Here is a 12005-nt window from a genome sequence, read left to right as displayed (position 1 = left end):
TATACTAACGATTCATACTAGCCTGAAAATTTGAGTGAAGCTTAATCTTCCTATTACTCCTAATGCTAAACTCTGTAGCCAAATGATATTTTCTTTTAGTTTAATTTGAGGGCTTTGGAACAAGTGCAAACATTTTTACGGGGTAAAGCTCGTCAGGAAATCCATGTTGTAAAGACTCTGCAATGATCACTAAATTAGCCATTTGAAATATCTTTCGAAATGAGTCATCAGTGCGAGTGACACTGCTATCTTCTTTATCGAAACTTTCAGTAAAAGAGGAAACATTTTCCTAAAGTTACAAAAGATTAGACTCCTATATGAAAGATTAAAAAGCTATTACCTTAATACAAATAACTCCGTTTTCGCTTAAAGCTTCTGAACAACGAATTAAGTAAGCTACCAAATCATCATTGGTAAGATGGGACAGGCACCATTGGTTCCATATTAATCCTGAGCTCATTGTCAGTAGTGCATTCATTAAAAAGCGAAGAACTAAAACTCCTCAAATCTGGAAGTCCTGCTTCAACTACAGTTTCCTATTTATAAGTTTTTTTAATTGGCTTACCATAACGATTTTTCTCTGGAGTCCAATTCTGCAGACCGGTGCAGATGAATGAGCAGGGCTTATCCTGCAAATGAACTTTTGCCTGTGACACAAATTTTTCGACCGGTTCAACAATGTCTACATGTGAGGCAACTTTTAGCAATACGAATTCTGTTACTCTGCCTATTCCAGCTCCGCAATCTGCAGCTACTAAAGCATCGATTTTTTTGAGGCGGTAATCCAAACGACGCAAAAAGGTACGGGAGGCGATCGCATCGACTTGAGGAATCTTGTGGCGTTAGCTCTAATTATGAATTTTGTAATAGTATGGAATAACAAACAAGATGTATTCCAAATAACCGGTAGTAAGTTCCTGAACAAAGGTTGTTCTCTAGTTCACGTACACGTCCAGTTCCTAACCCTCCTAGCATTCCATTCACAGAAGGTTCAATTCCATTCCAATATCTAAAATTTTAGTACAAATTTCAAGGGCTTTCCATACTCAATAGCATCGCTATAAAATTTGGTGGGGTTCATTCTTTCTAGCCAAAACCATGCAGACTGAACAACAAAAAGAGCCACAGACCGCATCAAATGCGGTCGAAAACCAGGAAGTTGCCTTAAAAACGGTTTTTGACGATAAATTAAATTTTAATTTAAAACATCCATTGTCAAGACCTTGGACTTTATGGTTTTTGATGCCTCCTACCCCTGGTCTTGAATGGAATGAACTTCAAAAGAACATTATTACCTTTAACAGCGTGGAAGAGTTTTGGGGGTAAGTAAAAAAAAGAAAAAAAGGAAAAGAAATTGTAGAAGAGTGCTAATAACCTTGCTTCTGTAGAATTCACAACAACATCAATGCTGCTTCCAGCTTGCCCATAAAGTCTGACTACTCCTTTTTCCGTGAGGGTGTGCGTCCTGAATGGGAAGATATTCACAATAAAAACGGTGGTAAATGGGCTTTCCAAAATAAGGGTCGTGGAGGAAACGCTTTAGACGAGATGTGGCTTACTACAGTAAGTTATAAATAAAAAGAGGATAGTTTAGGATAGGACTGATACTATCTCTCTTATTCAACCTTTCGCATTGAAAAATTCTCAAGAAGGATTAGAATTTCTCGTGGATAGGTTGGAGATGAAAGTTCATCCTTATTTTGTATCCTTTTGCTTCTTAGAGGTTATTAATGCTAACGCTTTGAAATAGGTACTTTCTGCTATTGGTGAAACTTTGGATCCTACTGGTGAGGAAGTAATGGGTGTTGTTATCAACATGAGGAAGGGCTTCTATCGTTTGGCTGTCTGGACGAAGACTTGCACCAACCGTGAGGTTCTTTTGGATATTGGTAACCGTTTCAAGCAAATCTTAAATTTGCCCCGTACTGAGACCATTGAGTTCAGTGCTCATGAAGACTCTTCCAAGTCCGGTAGTACTCGTGCTAAGACCCGTATGAGTGTTTAAACGACAAATACTCTATTTTATTCTTTATATGTGTATGGATTCACACGTGTTTCCGGGTGAAAAAAGCAATCGGTTGGTTCTTTTGAATGGATACTACTATACTCTTTATTGTATAGTAATTTATATAGTCTTTATTTGCTATGCAGATGTAATAAAATTGCTATAGAAACAATAAACAATTAAAGTTGGCTTCACTATGTTCATGCACAGTGTCGACACTACAGAAGAAAGTAGTTATATTCAACAAGTCCAACGCTCATTTATACACTAAAGTCGTATAGTTTGTTTTATGCATTCAGATGGTACTTGGTGTTTCAAATGAAATCCAAAGGGACGGACAATAACGATCGTAGTGAAGTCCTTAAACAGCTTCAATTCTGTTGTTAGAAACGTCCTTAAGGAGGGTTCTATAAGTTTATTTTATTTTATTTTGGTTTTATTTTGATACTGAATTTATTTTCCTTTTTCTTTACATGAACTGCATATTGCCTTGAATTTCAGAAGACAATGTTACCTGTTCTTGGCTTTAAAGAGTTAACTGTGAAGTTACCTTTTTCATATACATCAAAAAGCAAAACAAATGACTGATACGCGCGTCCTGTTTTAAATAAACTAGCCTGGTTTTTTAAGCTAAAATTACATATTATTTCAATTCTAGTTCATCGTTTCTGGTCGTCATTTTCCTACTAATCCGCGTTTACTAGACGGAAAGAACGGAATGTTTACATGAATCGATGGAATAGCGAGTGCACTATTGTGCATTATTCTTTATAACGAAATATAATACGACTATGTAAACTTCTTTAGCAAAGGAGCATTACGGAAGAATTCAAAGTTTGTTGAATACGCTGAGGGCAAAGATAGAAATTCCTTGGAAACGGTGACTTAGAATTTGCCCTCTACCATGAACGCACCAACATTTACAGGTATGCCTTCGAGCATGCTCACAGTTAAGATGATTTGCTCTGAGTGTCGAGAAGATCCTCCTAACCTCGTGGAGGAATTTTCGAGTGGTGATACCGTTTGTGGAAGCTGCGGGTGTGTTCATTTACAGGGGATTTGGCAGTGGTGCGAATGAAATGAAAGCTATTTGAATGAAAGAAATAGAGAGTTCTTTCTTTGTCATTCGTATAGTTGTCGAATTCTTTTTTCTTTATTAGTTAGTTTTTGAGAATGGTGGTTACTAACAGGAATGTGCAGATTGGTTTTGGGCGATCGAATAATCGATACTCGAAGCGAATGGCGTACATTTTCGAATTCAGATGAAGCCGGTGGAGATCCCAGCCGTGTTGGTAAAGTTGCAAACCCTCTTTTAAATGGTTCTCAATTGGATACCGCCATTTCGTCGGCTGACGGAGCTGGAGCAATGCTAGCCAAGGCTCAGGGACGGTCTGTTCAAGTTCGTGGTGAAAAGAACCTTTTGACAGCTTATAAGGAAATTGGTGCAATGTGCGATGCGATTAGTTTACCCAAGGTAATTGCAGATACCGCAAAGCAGTTATACAAAAGAGTAGACGACCACAAAGCTTTGAAGGGTAAATCTTCGCAGTCAATCATAGCTGCCTGTATTTATATAGCTTGTCGTCAGGGTAAGGTTCCTAGAACTTTTATGGAGATTTGTACTTTGACCAATGTCCCTAAAAAAGAGATTGGACGCGTTTATAAGACATTACAACGTATGCTCACTGAAGGTGGTGCTCTCCATAATTCCGTCGATGCCTTGAAAGGTCAAGAATATATCCAAAGCAGCTCTACATCGGCTGAGGATCTCATGGTTCGATTCTGTAACCGTTTATTGCTTCCTATGGTCGTGCAGTCTGCCGCTGCTGAGCTGGCTCGTAGAGCCGGCCAGGAGGGTACACTTGCAGGACGCTCACCAATTTCGATCGCTGCCAGCGGAATATACATGATTTCTGCATTGATGGGGTATCCTAAGACACCGAAAGAAATTTCGGAGGTTACGGGTGTTAGTGATTCTACCATTCGTATCGCTTACAAGCTTTTGCATGCAGAGCGCCAAAAGCTTATAGATCCTAAGTGGGTTGCAAAAAATAGCACGATGGATGCAATGCTGCCAAAACCGTAAGTTGGATTGGTGGTAAAAAGGGGTTTTGGTTTGTGTAAGATCTTGAAAACGAAATGACGAAGCACACTTATGATATAGATGATTTAAAAAAATTTGAACGAATATTATAATAATTTATATGGTTTCTTTATTTGATTGTGTTCTTGTGAAAGCCTTCTTAAAATTATTATGATGTCGAGTTACAAAAGAATGGTGAAGAGAAGTTAAACATTATGCGAGAACAATTAGTGATTACCTGATACAAAGTGACAATCAATTCGAATTGATAGTTTGGTTGAGAATAGGCAATGAAAAAGAATAGCTATTATTCATAAAGTTGGAATAACCATGTTGACAATGATGTTGCATCTAGTGCATTATTAAATCACGTGTTTGGTATAGTAACTATATTACGCCGAAAGTAGAATGGTGTACTAAGAATTTTATTCTACTTTCGTATATAACATCAGAGAGAGGGGGGAATATGTACTGATTCATCCGAGTGAAGAGTAAAAGAAAGCGAGCCCATTAAGTGGCAGGACATTCAAGAACGCAATGACTCAATTTATTGTTTTGTCTTGTTCAATTCCTCCACAAGAAGGCTACCAAGGGTAGCGGGAGAGCGGGAAATACGGACACCAGCGCCTTCCAAGGCTTCGAACTTAGCAGCAGCGGTACCCTTACCACCAGCAACAATGGCACCAGCATGACCCATTCTACGACCCTTAGGGGCAGTGGCACCGGCGATAAAAGAAACAATGGGCTTAGGGTTGCTCTTGGTGAGGTTAGCTTGTTTGATGTATTCAGCAGCATCTTCTTCAGCGCTACCACCAATTTCACCGATCAAGATGATACCATCAGTATTGGGATCGTTCAAAAATAATTTCAAGGCATCAATGAAGTTGGTACCAGGGAAAGGATCACCACCGATACCGATGACGAGGCTTTGACCCAAACCAGCTTGAGTAGTTTGATTAACGGCTTCGTAAGTCAATGTACCACTACGAGAAACGATACCGATACGACCGGGCTTGTGGATGTGAGAAGGCATAATGCCAATCTTGCATTGACCGGGGCGAATGATACCAGGGCAGTTAGGTCCAACTAAACGAGTCTTGTTTTGAGTTTTCAAAATATCAGAAACACGAAGCATGTCATGTTGAGGAATGCCCTCGGTGATGGCAACAACAAGAGGAACTTCAGCTGCAATAGCTTCTTCAATTGCACCGGCGGCCAATGGAGGAGGAACAAAGATACCGGAAGCGTTTGCTTTTGTCTCTCTCATAGCTTCGGCAATGTTACCAAAAACAGGTTTGTCAAGATGTGTGCTGCCAGCCTTCTTGGGGTTGGTACCACCGACGATATTGGTACCATACTGTAAGGCTTGTTGAGCATGGAAGGTACCTTGTTTTCCGGTAAAGCCTTGGAAAACAACTTTGGTATCCGAATTCACCATTAGATTAGGAATAGTCTGTTCGTACAAAGAAGCACCACTCTTTAAACCGGCGGTAGAAGAGAACGTGCGCAAGTTTCGCAAAAGAGTCGTCTTTTGAGTATGTAACATCTTTAAAGTATTAAAATTATTTAAAAATATGTATCGTAAAAAAGCTGGCCGCCTTTGAGTGAACAAAAGATCGATTCTTAAGGACAGCTACAGTTGGTGGTATTAGTAGAAAGCAGTGTATTGTGATAGCGGGTATCGACTGGATGAACAAAGCAAGTGCGATCATAAAAGATGGTCCAGTTTGATAAATAAAAGATTCTACAAATAAAACAATAATTATTAATTCAATGCAACTTTCTTTCTTTCTTTTTTTTTTTTTTTTTTTTTTTTTCTTAAATAACCCAAGTTTTTCTGAGAATATTTAGTTTCAAAACCACAGAAACAATTCATTTAACACTAGAAACTCGATTTCAAAAGTAAAAATAAACTAAACGAAGGTTAAGAATACAGTAGATGAATGGACTGGTGCTTTCACGTATTCATGCATGAAACCAATTCTGGATTGCTGCGACAATTCACTAAGTATATAGGAATAGTAAGACCTGACCTGCAAGCAATTTATGAAACATGTTCTTTTTTATTTGTTATTTGAGAAGCGATGGCTGCAAAGCACGACGCTAGTTGCGGGATCTTTGTATCGAGAATGAAAAAGCTCGACCCGAGCAAGAAGATTTCGAACGAAAAGAGAAATTTATACAAACAAGTTTATGAAACAATCATATATAAGTGTAAATAAAGAAAAGAAAGAAGCCTCATCCTCTTGACCTCATTGATCGGACTATGTTTACTAGTTTGTTTTCTTAGAACTGGGAGGAGAAGCAACTTACTTCGTAGAATTGTTGTGGATGGATTCCAATAAAGATTGAATTGTTTGATTTGACTGACACAGCAGCGACACTTCTCTTAAGCAAGATAAAAAATCATGACCGACAATATCAAAGCTTATCAATTGGGTAAAAAACTTTGGCTTAGGCGAATGATTTTGTAAACGAACCTGAAAAGCAAATGAAGCATTGGCATCTTTTGTTGAAGAAGAAGGTTCTATAGCGCTCAAGTCGATAGAGCATCGGGGCTGTTTGGATAACAAGGCAGCTGGGAGTTGAGCGGCATACAATGGATATTGAGCCTTTTTCTTGGCAAGTTGAAGAAATGCCTAGAGATGAATGTTAATTATCCATAAGAAACAAAACGTGTACCTGTTGAAATTGAGTTTGAAGACGAGAGAGAATTTCCTGTCGATGTTCTAGTTCATCAATAAGTGATAGGACATAATCATTCGTATCCATTATTCATAAAAAATACACAAAAAACAAAAAAGGGAAGTTACCCAACCGGGAGATGTTAAAAGTGAAAACAAACAAACAGACAATGAATTCGTTAGTATTCAAGTGAGGAGGAACTGTTTTAAATTTTGCGTTTATCCAGCTAAGAAAATAAAATAAATACAAATAGATATCATTCCGTTCCTGCTTTTAAAAATAGCTTCCAAGAGAAATTCTAAACGAAAACGAATCACAGCGGACAGAAAACAACGGATGCTACCTATCCAGTTGAAAAACAAACAAACTTGCAATTGCTTTTCTTACCTCTTTCTTTCTTTTCCTTGCTGTTAAGGCTTTATTGCTAGTTGATGGTGTGTCAACAGCAAATCCAAACGGAAAAGACAAGAGAGCTATAGATACAGAAAAATGGATATAAATAGGTGATATGAATGGGTTGTTTCGTTTCTCTTTTTGATGCAACCAGCTACCTTTCCACCAACTCAGCTTTCTTACTCTTGTAATAGATGTATTTGTTACTCTATGGCGTTACTCGTTGTTTTTTTAACGGGCTCCATCCGTTACCGTAAATTCATTTTGCTACTCATTTGCTACCTTCCTGCTACTTACCAACAACACTACTCCAAACGCAAAAAATTTGGTTTGCTGAGAAATACGAGTAAAACGTGTTTTTACGGTTTTAAAAAGGTAAGTTTTTTAGTTTTTTTGCATCTGTTTTATATGCTTTAAAGGGGTGGTCATTTCGTTCGACTGAGATTCATTGTCAATGTTTGCTTCAGGTCACAAGAGAAAAGCCCGCTAGTAACAAAACGAACAACAGGGAAAGACTAACTCACAGAGATTAGGAAGAGAAAAGGTTGCTGAAGCATCGAGTCTATCCACTAAGTGTTTATTTGGTGTGAGGTTGAATTCAATATTGGATACATTCGTTAGCACCTCGCCACTGTGGAGTTTGCCTTTCTCTGAAACATTAACGTCAAAGCCATCAAGTTTCTTTAACATTGTCGAAGGTCCTTCTTCAAGTTACCTGAACAATAGGATTCATTTTAATTTTTCTTTAATTTAATATTTCTAATTATTCTTTGGTCTTAACAACAGTTGTTGTTGGGAAGTTCTGGTTTCTTGTATATAGACTTTCGATTTACGATACATTGTTTGTATTCTTGTTTTTTTTTATTAAGCCGTTTGCATTGTTTTATTTCCAATCACATTCTTTCTTCCGTTCGTCTTACCACTAAACTTTAGAATTGCACTTAGGTCCCCACTAGCAAACGCCCGAATCTTCTGTTTTTCTGTTCTCTGTTCTCTGTTCTCTTCATTCCTTTACTTCCTTCCTTCCTTCCAATATCATGTCCATTGCGCCTCGGCAGATAATGGATGATCCAAACTTAAAAAAAGAAGATTCTACTCATTCTCCCACTGCATCGTCCGTACCCGTTGGTGCTTCTACCATAACTGCAAGTACAGGTCAAGATCCAATATCTACTGGATCTACCGCAACCGACGCAGGTCCTCCTCCACAGACCACCTTAACACCTGCGAGTGCTGGAACTACTCCGAATCCCCCCAAACATCCTTCTACCGGAATTCCTCCTTCTCCCACTGCCACCACTATGTATAGATGTGATAAATGTGACATGGTCTTTGCAAAACAGTCTGGTCTGACAAATCACAAGCGGACGTATCATCAACCTGAAACCGTCGTTATCATTGGCAGACGCAGGTACGTTTGGAGAAGGAATGAAAATGGGCGGTTTCAGTGCGTTTGTGGCCGCCAAAATTGGCGGCGCCCGGTAAACTTTGCTTCTCATGCGAAGCAATGTCCGAGCTTTTTAGCCATGGATCCCAACAATATCCCCCCAGAGATCAATAAAGTTCCACCTCATGAGGACCTCCATTCATTAACTGATTCCAGACGCCGGTTCCGTCGGGGTCATACACAGGATAGTTTAACGCCTGGACCACATCCTTCTCAAGTCGGCGACCCAAATGCTTCTACCAACGCAGCAGTTGCTGCGGCAGCCGTCGCTGCTGCCAACAACTTAACGAACGGCGTACATACTCCTGACGTTTCACGAAATATAAATAGCTCCTTAGTAGATGCTGCAGAGTCGTTGGCGAACGTCTCTCAACAACAGCACAATCACCACCCTTTTGCCCGTCAATCAGATTATTCTGCCCATCCCCTTGCTCGCACTCCTAACGCCTATAGTCATTCCATGAATATGTTTGCTCCTAACAATCCTAATTCCTCGTTATTACAAAGTTCTATGCCTTCTGACGTTTCCATTGCTTCTTCCCTCGTTCAACAACCCATCCATCCCTCGTATGATTCACGATTTTCTAAAGGCACTGATGCTCTTGTTGCTACGGCCTTAGGGTATGGTGCTCCTCCCTCAGCTGCTACTCTTTGTCCTTTATATCGCGATACCCCTGCTGCAATTGTCAGTGAAAAGCTACGTCTACGCTTGGCAAATTTAAGAGTTGCATATTGCGAGGACTGCAGAGAGTTCATATCCTTATCCGCAGCCCTGGATCATCGCCGATCGCAACACTCACAGAGCATTACGCCTGACCTTGTTCACGTGTACAGCGATTTCCTAGATTATCAAAATTGTTAAGCTCATGGCCGCATGAATTACGACTTCTATTTCAGTTAAAACATTTTTACTTGTTTCGTGTCTTGTTACTTTTTTTTTTTATAATTTTTCATGGCCTGTGTTGTAATAATACTTCTAGAATTTTTAATCTCTGGTTACCTTCGTTTCCTTCAATTTTTGATCTCTGAATATGCTTAATTTGATATACTCATAGACTACTTCATTGTTAATGAAGTTTATGCTAGGTGAATTCAATGAGATGAATTACGAATCAATTTAAAAATTTTAAGCCATGTTTATTGATACATTACAATCACATTAGTACCAAAGTACATATATTAAGCCACGACGTAAGACAAGATGACCATGAAATAGCGGTTTATTTGACATTGTTTAGACATAAACTAAATATAATATACATAAAAAACATGGACTAAAATATCAATGAAAGGAGATGTCCCATTGAAGTCCTCAAAAAAGATTGCTTACTTAATTATTCACTTAACCCCAAACCAAATTCTCTAGAGTGGTGGGCTCTCTGACGATTTTTGCGGTCATTCCAGTTGAGCGTGTGTCGTAAAACATCAAACCAATCGACAGAATGCTCAGAACGGTTGAAAGAAGGGAAAGGGAAAGGAGATGCAGAAACGGAAATATAATCACCCAAACCAAGTTCGACACGATGGTGACCGTCAAATGCACACCAAGCATTGCTCCGTGCATCCAAAGGTACGACAATTCTCAAGGTAATACTGTCGGGTAATATAATAGGTCGGAAAGAAAGACTATGCGGGCAAATTGCACTAATCAAAATCGCCGGGATTGCTGGATGGCATAATGAACCTCCCGCTGCTACAGAGTATGCAGTTGAACCAGTGGGAGTAGATACGCAGACACCGTCTGACTGGAGACATGTTATATAAACATTATCAACATACAAATCTAGCATTATCATGAAAGGATTTGGACCTCTATCAATCAGGAGTTCGTTTAACACTGAAAACTGGCCTTCACATATATGTGTTTTCTTCTCACCAACGTAACGCATGATCGAACATTGAAACCTCATTCTAAGATTGACAGTAAACCCTTTTCTAAAAATTACATCCAACGTTTCTTGATAATTGTTGATAGGAAGAACACTAAGAAAGCCAGGATTCGCAATACTATATGAAATCACAGGAGGAACAACATCTTGAAATAGCCAGCTAGCACGTAAAGCAGTGCTATCATCACCTATGGTAATCACACAGTCAAAAACGTTGGGTTGTTGAGTACAAAGTTCAGCTGACCAAAGTCGAACATTTTCCTTAGGAGTAAAGCTATCAAATTCTGGAAGTAAGGATAATTTTTCTTCCAAATAAATAAAAAATTGACTCTTGGGGCTTTTTGGACTAAAATTCTTCTCCAGAGGCGGAGGACTTCCTGAATGATCATTGGAGTCAGAAGATGTCATCCGAGATTGAGAATCCATACTACTGCTTCCAAAATCCTGCTGAGCAGAGGATTCGACAAAATTATCCAGAAGCCATTGCGTTACTTGAACAGCAGCATTCACAGAACTTGATCCATCGCTTGAAATAAGCAAAACTCTACGAAAGCGAAAAGTTAACCTTGCAGCACTGAGTTTTGCTGCTAATTCTTTAACTCTGGTAACTAGGCTCGTTAGATCCCTTTTATCACTTGCTTGTAATAATAAAGAATCAGATCGTAATTGAGCCGCAGCGTGGTTTTGCAATGAAAGATGAAGCTTGCAATTGTTCGAAGAGCTATGCTTTACCCGATCATGTTGACGCTTTCTATGATCGGGATCAAATCTGGGGTTTTTCCTTGCCCAGCGTATTTTCGAAGAACGAACAGTAGAAGGACTCCTCATATAATCCGTCGATGAATCATGGCCGATATTTGACATTGACAGGTTGCTAAAGCTCTTTGACATATTCCGAAAGGTCTCTGGTAGTTCGGTATCGAAAGAACTAATAGCGCCATTCTGTTCTTTTTGATCACTGCTATATATGTCAGACTTCGAGAAAGGGTTATTGGGATCCATTAGGATCAATTCCTTTTAAAATTAATAATAATAATAAAAGTACAATTCTCGTGATTCTTGTCTGGCTTGGATTCTTTTAAAAGGGTAGTCAATGTTCAGCCAGTTTACGGGTTTGTAGGATCAAGAAGATAATGCGATTGAACAAGCTGTTTTTTAATATCTCTGAAGTAAGATTACTGAATAGAGTGTCGATATACAAACGTATCGCAGTACATGTAACTCAAAAGAAACTATGTCGCGTATTCACCGATTGTTCCTTTATAAGAGTGGGCTTAATTATAAATGCTAATCTTCTATGTTTCGCTTTATAAATTCCTTCTGTAATTAGTAATGTTATCGGAAACTGAACATTGTTAAAATGGTGGGTAAGAAAAAGGTCACCCGGTAACTGAAGCGACTAATGACAGATGTCTACTATGCCAGTTTTAATTCATTCCAACAATTGAACAACGTAGTTTATAATATTAGAAATTATAAAAATAATAATAAAAACTCGTTTAA

At 38.8% G+C, this 12005-nt stretch overlaps 7 protein-coding genes across 7 annotated transcripts; 3 read left to right on the top strand and 4 right to left on the bottom strand.

Moving 5' to 3' along the window:
* Window positions 1-100: 100 nt before the first annotated feature.
* Window positions 101-1081, bottom strand: SOCG_00429 (methyltransferase implicated in translation; the record flags this gene model as incomplete). Its single annotated transcript, XM_013162849.1, has 5 exons — window positions 101-289; window positions 341-450; window positions 566-833; window positions 949-1009; window positions 1047-1081. 5 exons carry the CDS (start codon window positions 1079-1081, stop codon window positions 101-103), a joined length of 663 nt encoding a protein of 220 aa, XP_013018303.1.
* Window positions 1082-1098: 17 nt separating this feature from the next.
* Window positions 1099-2005, top strand: SOCG_00428 (translation initiation factor eIF4E; the record flags this gene model as incomplete). Its single annotated transcript, XM_013162848.1, has 3 exons — window positions 1099-1322; window positions 1389-1563; window positions 1751-2005. 3 exons carry the CDS (start codon window positions 1099-1101, stop codon window positions 2003-2005), a joined length of 654 nt encoding a protein of 217 aa, XP_013018302.1.
* A 904-nt stretch (window positions 2006-2909) lies between these two features.
* SOCG_00427 (transcription factor TFIIB) lies at window positions 2910-4091 on the top strand (the record flags this gene model as incomplete). Its single annotated transcript, XM_013162847.1, has 2 exons — window positions 2910-3043; window positions 3206-4091. The coding sequence occupies 2 exons, from the start codon at window positions 2910-2912 to the stop codon at window positions 4089-4091; spliced, it is 1020 nt and encodes a 339-aa protein (XP_013018301.1).
* A 154-nt stretch (window positions 4092-4245) lies between these two features.
* SOCG_00426 (succinate-CoA ligase alpha subunit) lies at window positions 4246-5911 on the bottom strand. Its single transcript, XM_013162846.1, has one exon. It carries the CDS (start codon window positions 5632-5634, stop codon window positions 4636-4638), a length of 999 nt encoding a protein of 332 aa, XP_013018300.1. The 5' UTR covers window positions 5635-5911; the 3' UTR covers window positions 4246-4635.
* On the bottom strand, window positions 5908-7276 carry SOCG_00425 (uncharacterized protein). Its single transcript, XM_013162845.1, has 2 exons — window positions 6771-7276; window positions 5908-6727 (listed from the first exon to the last, which is right to left on the bottom strand). Exons 1-2 carry the CDS (start codon window positions 6858-6860, stop codon window positions 6398-6400), a joined length of 420 nt encoding a protein of 139 aa, XP_013018299.1. The 5' UTR covers window positions 6861-7276; the 3' UTR covers window positions 5908-6397.
* A 160-nt stretch (window positions 7277-7436) lies between these two features.
* Window positions 7437-9695, top strand: SOCG_00424 (transcription factor Rdp1). Its single transcript, XM_013162844.1, has one exon. The coding sequence runs from the start codon at window positions 8204-8206 to the stop codon at window positions 9473-9475; it is 1272 nt and encodes a 423-aa protein (XP_013018298.1). The 5' UTR covers window positions 7437-8203; the 3' UTR covers window positions 9476-9695.
* Window positions 9696-9721: 26 nt separating this feature from the next.
* SOCG_00423 (NAD/NADH kinase) lies at window positions 9722-11916 on the bottom strand. The gene has a single exon (XM_013162843.1). It carries the CDS (start codon window positions 11502-11504, stop codon window positions 9948-9950), a length of 1557 nt encoding a protein of 518 aa, XP_013018297.1. The 5' UTR covers window positions 11505-11916; the 3' UTR covers window positions 9722-9947.
* Between the last annotated feature and the right edge of the window lie 89 nt (window positions 11917-12005).

This window comes from Schizosaccharomyces octosporus (genome assembly GCF_000150505.1).
Source record: "Schizosaccharomyces octosporus yFS286 unplaced genomic scaffold supercont6.2, whole genome shotgun sequence".
NCBI lineage: Eukaryota > Fungi > Ascomycota > Schizosaccharomycetes > Schizosaccharomycetales > Schizosaccharomycetaceae > Schizosaccharomyces > Schizosaccharomyces octosporus.
The sequence above is the reverse complement of the archived record's forward strand: the minus strand, read 5'-3'. Positions and strand labels throughout refer to the sequence as shown.

Coding starts and splice junctions, on each gene's coding strand:
- SOCG_00426 (XM_013162846.1), bottom strand. CDS start 5,634: ATGTTACATACTCAAAAGACGACTCTTTTGCGAAACTTGCGCACGTTC.
- SOCG_00425 (XM_013162845.1), bottom strand. CDS start 6,860: ATGGATACGAATGATTATGTCCTATCACTTATTGATGAACTAGAACAT. Junction 6,728..6,770: donor TTCAAACTCAATTTCAACAG/GTACACGTTTTG, acceptor ATTCATCTCTAG/GCATTTCTTCAACTTGCCAA.
- SOCG_00424 (XM_013162844.1), top strand. CDS start 8,204: ATGTCCATTGCGCCTCGGCAGATAATGGATGATCCAAACTTAAAAAAA.
- SOCG_00423 (XM_013162843.1), bottom strand. CDS start 11,504: ATGGATCCCAATAACCCTTTCTCGAAGTCTGACATATATAGCAGTGAT.